Genomic DNA, 16,264 nt, shown 5'->3' with positions numbered 1-16,264 from the left:
TGGCAAGGCGGTTGGTTCCATGCTATTATTGAGAGATAATGTTATCATCTCCATGCATTTTATTCTTTCACGCCTTCAGAAAGGGTATATAGTAGCACGAAGACTTGGTTATGTGATCAAATTTGTTATAAGGGTAATTTACGGTCAAGATTAGTCAATAATAAATATGATGATGGCCATTATACTATTTAACATTTATTCAGCAATCATGCATTTAATTCTTACTGAATGTATTTTAAACATATTTATGAGTTTAATATCCTCCACAATCTCCTTCCCATAGCCTTGTCTTCCAGAGTCAGTTGAGTTTGAGTCTAATAGTCTTTGTATTCTTCCTTCTAAAACTCTGTCTTCTTTCTTGGGTTAGACATTCTTCTTTGCTGTCATCTTCAGAAGGGACAGCAGGGTGCATGCGTTGCTAGGAGGTCTAAGAGACCAATTTGAGGTGTCATTTTTAGCTGCTGTATGGTCCAGGTGTCACTCACCTATCTCATCAGTCTCTAACCTCCTTTCAAGTTTATCCGGTAAAACAGGTCAGTTATATAAAAAGTGATAGAATTCAAGTATCCTGACTGGAGGAATAACAAACAGCCTTTCCCTTTGAAGTGCTGCAGCCTGAGCACCATTTGGAGGGCCAATTTCAAAGGAATCTGAAGGTGACCTCACCACGTTCCAGCCACCTGAGTTGCTTTGAACTTTTATTTGTTTTGAAGAAAGTGTCACATGAGCTTTCCACATTAAGAAAACACACCTTTGAAGCTTACATACCTGTGAAGCCCTGCTGTCTGCATCAGACTAAATTAAGTGAGTGGAGGAAGGAAGGTTAACTTTTTTTCTTTGACTGCAGCTATGGACCCTATCACTGTGATACCAGTTTGGAGTTTTGAGCAGATGAGAGCCAAAGCTCATTGTGTGGTTGGTATATTTATAAATAGTTGGAAAATATGTAATTGACTGGTAAATGCATATTATGATAATGAACACCGACACCGAGAAAAGTTGATCAAGCAAAATTAGACTTTCAGGCTACGGTAGATTGTTTTAATAAGGAGATTATAATAAATAATTGGGGAAACATGATAGTTTTAAATTCTTCATTTCATGCTTAGAGTCTAAGCTAATTGAAAACTCAGATATGCCATTGAAATTTTAAGCTGTGTGTGGTGAAAGTATCTTTGAAGTCTCTCTGCACTTGATGAGCAATGTCTTCAATGTATTTTAAGACATTTGTATACAACCTAGAATGTAGCTACATGAAATTTATTTCACTTAAGCAGTACTTAATTAGAAAACAGCATTTTAAATATTGCCAACCGTTAAAAATCTGTGTTTCTACTCAGCTGATGAATAGTCACAATCTAAATAAATTCCTACATATATATCAAACTAACAAATGAGGGAAAAAAATGTAGATTTTTAATCTTTGAAACCAGAGATTAAGAGTACTGTCATATATTAGACAGGCAAAAGTTAATTTCCCTCAGAGAAGTTAAGGACCATTATTCAGCCATCATGTTAACCTAATATCTAAAAATTACAAACATTTCTCCTTCATGCAACACTTATCAGGGATTGAATGGACAAATAAATTAAATGTGATTTCCCAATATTTAATTTGGACTATCTTTTTAAAGTTTATATGTCTATTAAATTTACCTGAATCTTTAATATGTTTTATTAGGTTCTCTCTAATAAATATTTTTAATAAATGTCCCAATTAATACACATATACACATATTTATATACTTCTAAAACATCATAACAGGCCAGATGCCATAATTACTTTGACTATAAAGAAGGGCTCCATTATCTTTTTTTTCAGAGCACCAAAAACAGTTTCTTCCTAAGTTTCAGGAAGAGAAATATTACCAATCTCCAATGTTTCACCACCAGGACATGTTCATTAAACACTGGATGCATGAATAGTGATGCAATTATGTCTTTGTGCAAAAAGAGAGTTATTTTTCTTTCAATAAAATCTATCCTATGGAACTATGCATTTGAAAACCAAGCAATTGAGGAAGTACAGATATAATTCTGGAACAATTTAGAAATTTTGGAAGTTTGAAATGATGTGACTGAAGCAAACAGTGAACACACACAAATGTACATTTTAATGATCATTAAAACAAGTATTAACATGCTTTATATGTTCTTGAGTGTTGGGTGTGTCTGCCAGAATTTATGGTTAATGGTTCTTTATTTGAAAGAAGCCATAGGCAATGATGAATATGATTAATTTCAGAAATCAATTATTCATAAATGATTGCCTATTTTTGATACAATTTTTAGTAAGACAGAGTTCTCAATTATTTTGCACATGTGTGAAACAGAATTTACAGAACTTTCCCAAAAGTTATTGGATAGATATGAATCCACTGACTATATTATTTTTGTGACATTTTCCCCATTGTTATATTGGTTTTAGGACAATTATTATATCACTATCTACTTTTATAACTATATTGTTGATTTAACTTAGGATAAAGACAAACACAGATCATGAATTACTCTCAAACAGAAGATATTTTACAAGACTTTTTTAAGGTGTATTAAATAGTAGTCAGCCTTTACAGATGTTTGGATTTAAGAGAGCTGACACTGTAAAATATACTTTCCTACGATGTTTTAGGTTGTGACTCTCACACATGTGCCAAGTTTGAACACTTTAAGTTGAACATAAGCTTATAAATAGCCTACATGTTCAGGGCTCATGCTATTTAAAAATCATTATAATAAACTAAATGTCTAATAAGCAAAATAAGAAGCTGCTTTGAATTATTTTACGTTCTTCTTAAAATATTAGTGATTAGCAATTTCATTCAATTTTTGAAATGCTATTATAATTTTATAGCTTTTACTAAGTTTGATCAACTCAATCAAATATCATTTAATTTTAGTGTTTACAAGCATTTTAAGTAATTATGGGATATTGCAAAATCACTTTCAAATAGTTTTCTTAAATGACTTCTGATGGATAGGATTAGATTTTTAGGTATTTAACAATAATTTTTTTTTAAAGAAAATATCCATGCTAGAGTTAGATAGTAAAATACTAAAGGTAGTAATCAGTTTCATGTATTTATACTTATTACTCAAAGGTAATTTGAAAATCATGGGTCTATTTAATTAATCATAATAGCTGATTATTATGATTGTTAACAGGAGTTAATGCTATTTGATTATTCAGGGAAACAAAAAAGAGAAAAGTTGACAAAAGCAGCCCATAAACATATAAATGAAACAAATTGCTAAAGTATTTTAGAGAAAATACCACTGACACCTATTGAATAATAGATGGGTAGTTTTCTAATTTTTCTAATTACTATCACTAGAAACTTAAAGAACAAATTTTTGAGTTGGAAACTTTAGATTTAAATGTATTTATTTGCTTCACAATATTGAACAAATAATTTAATCTCTCTAGGGAGAGATTATTCATGAATTGGGTAAAGGATTCTGACCAAGAAGATTTTTAGGCTGTTTTCTAAATATAACTCATCATAAAGGAACCGTGTAAGAGACATGTCACAATTAGTCCCCAACCCATCTTCTTTCCGAACTCAATTCTTTAGACTATCTGTCCCTATATTCCAGAAATTATAGGTTCTGACTCGCTTCCTTTCTCCTTTAGGATGTGAATTTTCTTGCTTTCTGGGCTACCTTTTTCCCTCTTCTCTGTACAGAGAATTCCTACTTATATTTAATGCTTTGCTGAAATGTTAGCAGCTCCTCGGTAAATTCTCTTCAAATGACCAGAACTGAGTTTGTTTTCTTATTTGTGTTCCTAGCACTTTGTATACAAGTATATTAAAATACTCAGACTATGAACCTTTGTTTATTGGCCTTTCAGCCTTATTATAAAGAATGTGCTCCTTTAGCCAGAGTCTATTTCTCTCCAGATTGGCATAATGCCTAGTATATCCTAAGTACTCAAGATGTTGTTTGAGCATTAAAGAAATGGAACATAAGACACTTATGGAATATTCCTACCATTTTGGAATGTTCCATTTATTTTGTTTTTGTCTGCACCATTAATGGGGAAAATTGTGAAAAACTGAAGATGATCCAGAGAAAAATACAGCAAAAGAACTCCAGTGTTAGGAAGAGTAACTCACAATAAAGGAGACACATTTAATATTTGGGGTAATAGATACAGCAAATTGTGAAATTTTAGTTATTATACGTCTTATAAAATAATCTCATTGTCTTAAATTTTATCTTGCTGTAGTGAAAGCATATGTCTAATTTTTCAGTGACTGGCTTTTTTTTTTTTTCCTTTCAGTGTTTGAATAAAAGCACCAAGGTAGGAAATACCATATAGTCAAAGATTCCAGTATTTGAGAATATCATATTTATAAATAATCTCTGGGTGTACTACTTTCTTGATATATCTATCTGATAAGCATAAGTACATATCTTTCTAATAAACAAATGCTTCCCTAATGTTTAAATTCCCTAAATACAAGCCATTATAATATACTTATCCAGAAGAGGTTTGATTGTTTTCCTCAGATTTAATGTGATATTTTAGAACTAGTGTATTCTATGCAAATGCAGGATTATTTTATTTCCTGTCATTCTTTGCTGTACCCAGATTTGTGCCAGCACCAACCATTGTTAAAAGTGTTCCAACAAAAACCTCAAAGACTGACTCTGAGAGTTTTTAACTGAAGGAACATAAGGCTTCCAAACCTCGGCTTATTTAAATTTCACTATCATACATGACAGATGGGAAACCGGGAATGATTCACAATCAATATAATTCTAAAATCAGAGAATAATTGTCTCAGTGATAAAACTCATCAATTAAATATGTTGTGAATAGAGAAAGCAAATTTGGATAATTTGACTCAGAGAACAGCATAGGTCCACATACTGATATTTAGTCATGTTCCAGGACATGGGTTTAAAATGAAAAATTCCAGTTGTTTCCAGAGCCCATTAGGGAATTTGACACTTTACACAATGTCATGTTGAACCAGCTTATAAAATGTTAATCATTCCAGAGTACACCCGTGGATTTGAATTATGCTGTGGGTTCAGTTTTAGAGAATTTGCGAAACATTAACATAGCGGGCTCTGAATTGTAGAACAAGCTCCTCTTCATTTTCTATCTGAAAGATATGAAAACTAGAAAATAGTGCATATAGCATTTCCAAAGGACTCAGATAGGTGGAGTTATTGTGTGAAATTGTTTTGGGTTTCAAGTTGATTTTCATGCTTTTGCAAAAGCGTATTAACAGATACTAATGAAACATATAAACCCAAATTCACAATGGCTATGCTAATCCAGTTTTCAGTTTGCAGCTGTAATATAAACGTCAGCTCATAGATTGTAATGTACTTACCACCCCAGCGCTCGTCACACACTGTAAAGAGAGTAGTTTTATTGGCTAAGCCAGGTAGCATGGTGCTGCACTCCATGACAATGGCTTGAGGAATCATTATGATGCAGGAGACAATCCAGATGATGACAATGCTGTTCCGTGCCCTCTTGGCTGTGCTCTTAAACATCAAAGGGTGACAGATCGCGTACCATCGATCCAAGGCAATACAGCTCAATGTGAGGACAGACACAGACACTGACACAGTCTATGAGAAAAATGAGACCATACTAATAGAGAGGCATGTGGTATTAAAAGAATCATTCAATATATTTACCATATGAGAAAGGTAGTCACAACAGATAAATTCAAAGTTGCAAAAAGAAAAAAAGGCCCATGCAAATATTTTTTATTTCAAACAATTTTGTTAGAAGAAAATGCTAAAACTATATTTTAAAAAATGAATATTTCCTGTTAAACATGAAAGAGATGCAATGAAAATTTTGCACTCTTTTTTCTGCAAATGTTTTAATTTATAATATAGCATTCTTTGAATAATTATTATTAGTATTTTGTCTTGCAACTTTTCCATTGATAGGAAAAATCACATCCTCAAATGGAGGGGAAAAAAACACATATGTTTAGTCCACACTGGAAAACTCTCACTTATAGAGAATAATATGGCATCTCTGTCTTTTAAATTATTGTATAATACTTTTATTGAAATTTCATTTAAGTAAATGTGATTGAATTTAGAGTACCTCATTTCATATTTTCAAGTAATAAGAGCTATTTGTGCATTAGTGCATTTCCAACAGGTTGCACCCAAGGAAAGATATGAGTCATTTTAAAAGAGAATTTGTATGTGGATCTCCTTACTATGTTTTCCTCACTGGCATAGGCAACCTGCCTCCAAAATCCAGATACATTTATCCAGTCCAAATTTCTATATAATTAACAATTCTACAAACGGTATTTGAACTTGGCACTTTAGGTAAATAATGAAGAAGCATATTTATCATACATATCCCCACGTGATCAGTTTATGTAATTATACTTCATGTCCTCTCCTTTACTGGAGGAAACATTGATTCTGCTATCACTCTTAAAATTTCCCCTCCCCTTAAAAAGGAGAATACTTCTTGTTTCTCTTACTTTTTGTTACAGGTTCCTAATTATTTTCTTCACCGGACTCATCTCATGGTAAATTATTTTGCTTACTTTGCTTATCTATTATCTGTTTTCTCTGTTGGAACAAAGTTCTATGTTGGGAAGGACTGCTTCTGTTACCTGGGTCTCCAATACCTGGCACAGAATTTGATGTGCATTATATACTTAATAAATATTATTTGAATCAGTTAATAATGGTAAGCTTTAATCTAAGATAATGGATGTGGTCCAGGCATCTTCCTTTATTTTTCTGTCATGGTTGTATTGATTTTATAACATGTGGTAAGGGCATGTCTCTCTCTTTTACATTAGGACCTTCCTCGTTGATGCATTGACTATAGGTACAAATAAGTAAAAGGGATCTAAGAGCCAGTGTAGCATAGGAGAAAGGTCTCTGAGCTAAGTATCAGGATGATCTATCTATTCTTACACTTCCACCAGCTAGCTGCACAATGTTAGGTCACTCACTTTACAACTTTGGGCCTAAAGTGTATGTGTGTGCATGTGTGTGTGTGTGTGTGTGTGTGTTTGCTAAATGAAGGAAATCAACAGGATATGATTCTTACCACCTCTGATTCTTTTGATTCTCTCTGGGAGAAGCAGCAGAGTATACTTGGAATCAATTCTACAGCCAGGATTCCTGGGCATGAATCCCATCTCACCTACTGAGTGATCTTGTGGAGGTTACTTAACCTCTTTATTTCTCACTTTTCTCATCTGTAAAATGTGAATGATTAATAGTACCCAACCATGGAATTGTAGGGAGAGTTAGTTGAGATGTAAAATGTCTAGCACAGGGCTGGCATGTAAATGTTATGTGTTTGCTATTATTTATGATGATTATAATAATAATGATGATGGTTATACTTTTTTTTTTCAAGAGATGGGGTCTCACTCTCTTGCTAGGCTGGAGTGCAGTGGCACAATCACAGCTTACTGAAGCCTCAAGCTCCTGGGCTCAAGCGGCTCAAGAGATCCTCCCACCTCAGCTTCCTGAGTAGCTGGGACAATAGGCACATACCAGCTAATTTTTTAAATTCTTTGTAGAGATGAGCTCTTGCTATGTTGCACAGGCTGGTCTCAAGCTCCTTGCCTCAAGTTATCCTCCTGCCTTGGCATCCTAAAGTGTTGGGCTTACAGGCATGAGCCTGTGAACAGATGATGATTATACTATTACTTTTCTCTTCCATTCTTGAGTCTGGAGTTCTAGATTTTAATTGGAATAGACCACTTTTCAGGGAAGAATATTAAAAGAAATTATAAGTAAAAGCCTAAGCGTTGCTAAATTCTTGGAGGCTACTTTCATTCTAAGTATAATCTTAAAGGGCTGAACTCTATCAGGGTGGGTTTAGGTTGGTTGGTCACTCTTGAAAATTCCTTGGTGCTACCTTAAAGTGACTTCAACTGTCTTAAACCAATCTCACCCCCACCACCTCCATTCCTTCTCTACAAATAACATAAACACCTAGGGCCCCTCAATACCATTGCTAACCTGGGAAAAGAACTATGGCAGTCTAGATTTGCACAGTAGACTTTTCATAGCTACTGGGCCAGGGCTATATTTATCGTCTCTAGCAATTAGAAGTATAAAGTGTTCATCAAGGCTTATGATTTATTATTCATAATTGTAATCAACCTGGATGAATGGGATAAGAGAAGGCATGGTTCAAATGTGCATGTCATTCTTGGTATTTCCCAGTACTATTAGATAATGGCAATCAATTAATGTAAGTTCACTTGAAAGACTGACATTCAGTGCCAACTGTGACGTAGTGTTCAGCACCCTCTCTGTTACATAGCAAAGTGAGAGAATATGCTGGTGTGACTAATCTAACAGTAGAATGAACTGTTCCTTTGAAAGGACCCTTGACAATTAGTGATTTAATATTCTCTGTTTCAACTACTTTTGCCTGTGCATAAGACACATTAGTATACAATTAACATGCTATTTATGAGATTTTCTTTTGGGGGATATAAAATTGCATCTTATCCAAAGTGATTATAAATGAGAGTTTTGTTACTGCTTTTCACTTCTAAGAGTGCACTTCTGGGTGCATTTTTCATTTAGATTCTGATATTAACCCATATCAATCTGATAGTAAGTCATTTGAGAAATTAATCTAGTGTGAATTATGAATATCATAAAGGAAATGGAGTGAGATGATGAGAACTTTCTTTTGCTTTCAGGTACTTGGCCTTTCGCCTAGACTATGGTCATCCTATGCACAGGTTAATGTTTGGGAATTTCCTTTGGTAAAGAAGGGGCCTATTTTATACTGTCATATAGATATGCCAAAAAGATTTTAAATTTCCATGACAAACAGAAGTAAAAATTTTGCCAAATCACAGATTTGAATGATAGGCACTAACAGATTGAAAGGTGGTAAGGTATGACTGAGAGAGTGAGGGAGCTTATCTAACCACCAAGCACCCGCCACCTACCGCCCGTATCTCACTTGGTTTTTGTTCTTTTCTTGGCATTTCCTTTGCAGGCATTCTTCTGCCATTTTTTGTTTGTTTGGTTGTTTTTTATCACTCTTTTTTTTTTTTTTTTTTTTTTTTTGTTGAGACAGAGTCTCACTTTGTTGCCCAGGCTAGAGTGAGTGCCGTGGCGTCAGCTTAGCTCACAGCAACCTCAAACTCCTGGGCTCAAGCGATCCTACTGCCTCAGCCTCCCGAGTAGCTGGGACTACAGGCATGCGCCACTATGCCCGGCTAATTTTTTCTATATAGATTTTTAGGTGTCCATATAATGTCTTTCTATTTTTAGTAGAGACGGGGTCTCGCTCAGGCTGGTCTCGAACTCCTGACCTTGAGCAATCCACCCGCCTCGGCCTCCCAGAGTGCTAGGATTACAGGCGTGAGCCACCGCGCCTGGCCGTTTTTTATCACTCTTAAAAGGAGCCACTGCTCCTGTCATTGTTAAAAGAGAAGTGGAATATATAATAATTATTCGGCAAATAGCCTACTAAATGTCACTGGTCTTATAGAATTATTAAAGATACAACAGGGTCATTTTAATTACTCAGCTGAGTTTTATTACATTTGTGAGATTTTAAAGATTTTTGAGCATTTGCCAAAGTGTTAGAGTCTATCATTCATAAATCAAAAGGTTGTATTTTATTTAGAAGAAAAAGACTATATAAATCAAAGCAAATTAGTAAATGCCCAAAGAATCTTAAATGCAACCAAATAACCTTAAAATACGGTTAGGCATTACATAATATGTTTTAAAATATTCAGAAAGACATAAATAACTTATCAAGAAGAAAAGTTATTAGTTTCAGAATATCATAACTAAGGGGCAAAACTACTCAAATTTAAATGACAGGCTTATCGCCCATTGGCATTTGAGAAAATTTTATGAAAAAGAGGAAATAAATATCGAGAATTTGGAGATACAAGTTTTATCAGTGCATCAATCTCTTTGTGCATTTACACCTTTCTATTAAGAAGCAATGTTGGATGAAGTGATGAGTAGATCTAGTCTTTTCCATCTTGTGGTTATTCAGTTGTTTTCTCTTTGCCTGATGGAGACGAAGATCAGCTGAGGAATTGATTAGCCTGGATACTGTTTACAGAGAAGCAGAGAGACTCTGTCAGGAGAGGAGGATGTTCCTTGAACTACAGACTTGGTAATACGTTGTCTGTGTGAAAGAGTATTGGCAGTGACTTTAAGAGAGACACAGGCCCTGCATCACTCACTGGTTACACGCTGCTTCCAGTCTGTCCCTGAGTGCTCATAGGAGACTCTAGAATACCTGCTGTTCAGAAAGCTATCACGGTGCATTAGAACCTGACTGCACCTGCCACAAGGTGCTGCCCCACTCTCCCATCATCCCACTCCCCACCTGGAATCATCTGGTTCCTAGAGACAGCATGGAACATTCTCAGCCAGTTAAATATTCTTGGCAACTAGAACCATCCTGAAACTTAAGAGAATCCTCAGAATATTCTCCTGAGTAATTATTAAAACCAAAAGAAATAGAAAGCTTGCTGGAATTACCACAAAGATGGTGAAATATTGAATTCTCTGCTATTTATTACTTTCCCAGTGACTCTATGCAAACACCACCAGAGCCATCCATTTCTTACTGATTTTTGTACTATGAAGATATTTTCCTCTGTTGTTCCATGTGCTATTTCTTTCAAAAAGTTTTGCTACAATTCGTTTTCGTGACCTGTTCATGGTTTTCAGTAGACTGACCTAACCCTGTGTTAAAATTAAACACACTGTATACATGGAGCTTATAACTTCTGTGGTATTTTCCACTTACTACTCTGTAACCTTAAAAAATGATCACCTCTCCTTATAAAAGTCATTGAAGATTGAGCTAAAGATCCCTTTGTAACATTTCAGTTCCAAAAGCCTTATAAATAGTTCTATAATTTCTAGTAATGGGCTATTTGTGGCTGGCCTCCTACACCTTTTTGTTATTGGGAACCTATTTTCTATTCTTCCAGATATTATGATCACCATCTGGGAGACTGGATGGAAGAAGGACTGGGATGAAGGAAGGCGATGGAAAGACAAGGAGAGGGTGACCACCATTTTATTCACTGTCCAATTCCCAAGAGGATTTCATCTCATTGGGTAGTGCAGCTGTGGCCATTATCTTGGGAATCTTTTTTCCCTAAGATTTTAGAACCATAAGAACAATCAAAAAATTATTCTTTGAAAGTACGAGAGCAGTCCAGAGAATATCCAGCCATGTAATATGAAAATTACAGATTAACAATGGCTGCATACTTCCTGGACAGCCCTCATATATTTGTTCTTAATTACAATTAAATATGAAAAAGCTGCTTTCACTATTGAGTAATCAAACATTTACTAATGATGATACTGATGCTGATAGCTGGTGTTTATTGAGGGCATACTATGTTTTTGTAAGATCATCATCTTCCAGAGGGTAATTACTATGCCAAGTGATTTATATAAATTATCTAAGAAAACTGTCACAACAACCGTATGAGCTAGATCTCATTAAAATTACTATCCTTTTTAAATAAGTGAATCACAAGGAGTTTATGTATAATCAGGGTATAATCAGTAAATGGCAGAACAGAGATTCCAAACCTGGTAGTTGATTCAGAACCTACATTAAAACCTGTTCTCGTACTGCTTTGATCAAGTAGCTCTTACATCCTCAGTATGAAATGAAACTACTTCTAAAAACAGATACCCGCGATTATTTGGACTAAGAGAGGCTCAATAAATAATTGGTTCGAGTTTCTTATTTAACAAAGGGGAAATTAGGGAAATTAGGGAAAATGTTTGTCCAGCATCTAAGGAGCACTTGGTTTTGTCACTATATTTTTATGCAGAACTTAACTTGTAGCCACAGAAAGTCTCAAGCATTATTTTCCTTAAGCTTGACAACTCCTTAAATAATTACATTTTTTAAAATTCATTAGTTAATTTACTGTAGGGCCATGCTTGTGATTGAAAACTTTTTTATAGTAGCTTCCGTGTTTGAACCAAAATGGTGTGTAAAATATTTACCTGTAAATAAGGAATCACTTTGCAGAGGGACTGTCCAAAAAACCAGGTCTCAGTGATATCCACGACCAAGGTGGCTGGAAGGCAGGTGATGGTCACAAGCACATCAGCTAGAGAAAGATTGACTATGAAGTAGTTGGTTACCGTCCTCATGTGGTGGTTCTTCCACACTGCCACACAAACTAATTTTGGGGGAAAAAAAAGAAATAGTAACTAAACAAAGGAGAAAGGTACTATTGAGGAAACACTATCAGGCTAACAAATACTCCTATAAAGTCCATATATATACATATATATATATATATATAAAATAAAAGATAATTTAAGGCTGTGCTGTATTTTCATTGAATGAGTCGATCTGTGTGACTACTGAATTTTTGAATACATGCTTAAACTCAGTTCATTTATCTTGTAAGACATTTCCCAGGGGATCAAAAAATTGTGTTTATTTTTACTTGATCTTGAATTGCAAGTCCCAGAAATTAAAGAATGATCTTTGATTCATCTTTCTATTCCCTCCAAACACAGTATGTAGTAGAACCTCTGGAAATAGTTGCTGAGCTGAGACGAATTAGGAGCTAGCAATTTTCAATGAACTGTGGTGTTTGCCTCATTCATGACCTTGACCCAAATCTGCTCCCAGACTCTGCATTTGGAACTTTTAAAAAACATGAGCCAACAATTATTCAGCTCCTACTGTTGCCAAATACCGAGCTAGATGGTTCATAGACTTACACTGTTTAATCTTGACAACAATCTTAAGGGAAGACGTCATTATGTTTTATACATGAGGTAACTGAGACACAGGAAATTCATGGAAATTGTCTAAGGACACATGGCTCACAAAATAAAAAACTACAGTTACAACTGGGATTTAGCTCCAAGAGGAAAGCTGGTATTTTCACCACACAAGTTGCTTTCTTCAGTGAAAATGAGGGAGATAAAGTACCTATAAATTCTAGATATGCAACTCGCTTTTCTTTCTATTACCCCGATGTCTTCTAAACATCATCCTCAAATCAAACATTCTTTTCAGTACTTTCCCAGCCATGCTTCATGATTGCCTTGTAGTATATACCCAGTTTAAAAGCTATGCTATCTCATTCACTTGCTCTTTACTGAAAGAACACACAGTCCCTCCATTCTCTGCCCTCTCCCTGCCTGGTGTATACAACAGTTACATAATTGCTGGCTCTGGAATTGTATAGAAGTATGTAGTGCCACCCACATCTGTTGGTGGGTTTGCTTTATTGAAAGTAACAGAACTTGTTTGGGATATCATTAAACTGATAGAGCTGTCACCTGTGAACTCAAATGATGCAGTGATTAGTAACCTTATATAGTGAACAAATAAAAGTACATTTTATTAAATTTAAGTCACAGGATGAGGATTTCTTTTTGTCAATTGTGTACCATTTATTAATAGTTTCATATTAAAATCATTTGGAAATTGATTTTACTATTTCTGAAACTGAAATTGGCTGTCAGCTATCAACAGATGTCAATTTAACACAAGACCTAGATTTCTGAGGATTTAATTTTGAAAACTTTGGTTAACTAGAGTAAACTATGGTCTTTATTATTTGAAAATGATGTTGTTGAAGGATTCATTTCCCACAAACTCTTGAAATACACATACACACATATTCACACCCACACACACACACCCACACACACACACCCTTCCTAGCATTTGATGAACACAACATCACAGTTTGTTATGAGAAAACTGGCAAAAACATTATATTTCTGGTACTTGGCCAAAAAATGGCCCAAATGATGCAATCTTGGATCTAGAAAAAGAAAAAAAAACACATACAGAACTTTAAAAAAAATGCAATTAGGTTTAGTTTGACTTTCAACTTTCCTTATTTTGGATGTGGGGAATGGCAGTGGTGAGAAGACAGTGTTAATGCATTGTATCTAACCAATAGTAAAGCAAGTATATGTTCAAAAACACTTCTTTCGTGCTTACTATGTGCCATGCCCTGTTGTAAGCACTTTAAATTATTAATAATTTTAATCATAATAACATTATGAAGTATGTACTATTAATAGCCCTGTTTAACAGATGATAAACTAAGGAAAGGTTAAAGAACATACCTATGAAAAAATAACAAGTACTAGAGCTTGAATTTAAATCTACCACCACACTATGGCCATCCTTATATACTTTTGATTGAAGCAGAAAATGAAGGGGAAACCACCAACCTCTATTTGACAGAGCTTTAACATAGGATCATAGAATTTTTGAGTTGGATATCACCCAGTCTAACCTGCCATCTAATGCATGAATAATCACCTCTGCAACATCCCTGATCCCTCCTGTCTGAATATTTATAATATTAATAGTAGGAAATTCATGACCTGCTTGAGCCCATAAGTTCATTTTATTGTGGTTTTAACTACTAACAAGTTCTTGTTCATGTAAGGTTGAAATCGCTTCCATTTCATTTCTGCTTCTAGCTCTTAATTCTTTCCTGGAACTTAAGTAATAAATTGTACCTGTTTTCCTACATTGTATCTGTATTAGTTTCTTAGAGCTTCTGTAACAAAGTACCATACCCTGGGTGTCTTAAAACAATATAAACTTATTTTCTTTTTGTTCTGGAGTCTAGAAGTCCAGAATGAAGGTGTCATCAGAATTATGCTCCCTCTGAAACCTGCAAGGAAATCCTTCTTTGTCTCTTCCTAGCTTCTTGTGGTTTTCCAGTAATCTTTGGTATTCTTTGGTTTATAGCTGCATAATTCCAACCTCTGCCTTTGTCATCATAAGACATTCCACTGTGTTTCTACCATCACGTGGCCATCACCTTATAAAGATACCAGTTGTGTTGGCTTAGAGGCCCACCCTACTGCAATATGACTTCATCTTAACAAATTACTTCTGTAATAACTCATTTCCAAATAAGGTTATATTTTGAGGTAATGGGGTTAGGACTTCAATATATCTTTTTTAGGGACACAATTCAATTGTAACCATACTCATTCCAACATTTAATGACCACAGCTATGCCCATCCCCTTAGCCTTTGCTTCTCCAGGCTAAAGATCTTCAGAACCCTCACCTGCAACTGTAAGATTTTGCATCCCTCATCACCCTGGTTTCTTTATTCTGAACATACTTGAGATTATCAGTAATGGCTCTAAATGAGCTATCTGTAACTCCCCACATGTCTGCAGGTGCAATCTACCCAGAGGAGCACAGAACAGAATGACTACCTTGGTCACTATCTCTCTATTAAAGACAGTTTGAGATGTAAGCTTTCTTAACAGCCAAGTTACACTTTTTAGGGTCATAAGTATATCCAATTACCATAAATTGGTTCCCTTGTGTAGATGTTAGATTAAATCTTTACCTTTGAATCCCAGATAGAAAGAAAAAAGAAATCTGTAAAGAGCACTATTAGGACAACGGGAGAAAGTTGAATTTGGACTTTATGTTAGATAATATTATGGTGTCATTTTAAAATATCTTAATATGGTGTTCATATTATGTCCATTGAAATATTTAAAGACTGTGGTTATGTCCATTTCCTCAGGCTTTGATTCTTTGGGATAAACATCACCAAACCCTTTCTATACAACAGCAGGCTTTTGCCTCTCATCACCCTGGTCTCTTTACTGTGACCACCTTCCAGAATACAGAGTACCTGTATATAAGTGAGCCATCCAGAACTGCACACACACCTCCAGGTGCATATCTCCTAAAATCTGTGATAAACGAGTGTCCATTTGTTCATTTTCTCACCCATTCAAAGTCCTAAAGGCACAAAGTAAATGTCATCTTTTCCTGATAACACACCAGATTTATACAATTTAATATTACCTTTTCCTATAAACTCATCCTGGACTTTATATTTCCCTGAAGTGTAATATATTTGCATTTTCTCCCCAATGGCTTACATTTGAAATCCCCAAAATATCTCCTCCTTGTTTCACATTCTTTCTATTCATATTGCAAATATCCAATGTCACGTTGTGCATAACCATTAGCTAGAGTATTGCAGTGACCTCCTAATAGTTTCCCCTGCACTGTTCTTGTGTTTACTTCTACATATTTTATCTGTTAATGCCATTTGTTCTAGTTTCATTAATTGTTCCATTTCAACAACTAGAGCTCTCTTTTTTCCTGGACTAAGTACAAAATCCTCAAATGGCCATTGTACCATTGGGTTATAGTTGAACTTTTTTCCTCTGTCTTGCAATGTTGCCTATAAAATAGTTGGAGCACCAGGATATCTCACTGTGTATTAAACATATTC

General features: G+C 35.0%; 1 protein-coding gene across 2 annotated transcripts in view; it reads right to left on the bottom strand.

Annotated features, from left to right (window-relative positions):
* The window catches only part of HCRTR2 (hypocretin receptor 2), a 101,186-nt gene that overhangs the window by 23,010 nt on the left and 61,912 nt on the right, over positions 1-16,264 (bottom strand). For both annotated transcript variants that reach the window (XM_069488430.1, XM_069488429.1), the window contains exons 2-3: positions 12,004-12,182; positions 5,352-5,595 (exon numbers count right to left, since the gene is read on the bottom strand). In XM_069488430.1, the coding sequence (XP_069344531.1) occupies positions 5,352-5,595; positions 12,004-12,182 (423 nt within the window). The remainder of the gene's footprint in view (positions 1-5,351; positions 5,596-12,003; positions 12,183-16,264) is intronic.

Source organism: Eulemur rufifrons, chromosome 15 (genome assembly GCF_041146395.1).
Source record: "Eulemur rufifrons isolate Redbay chromosome 15, OSU_ERuf_1, whole genome shotgun sequence".
NCBI lineage: Eukaryota > Metazoa > Chordata > Mammalia > Primates > Lemuridae > Eulemur > Eulemur rufifrons.
The sequence above is the reverse complement of the archived record's forward strand: the minus strand, read 5'-3'. Positions and strand labels throughout refer to the sequence as shown.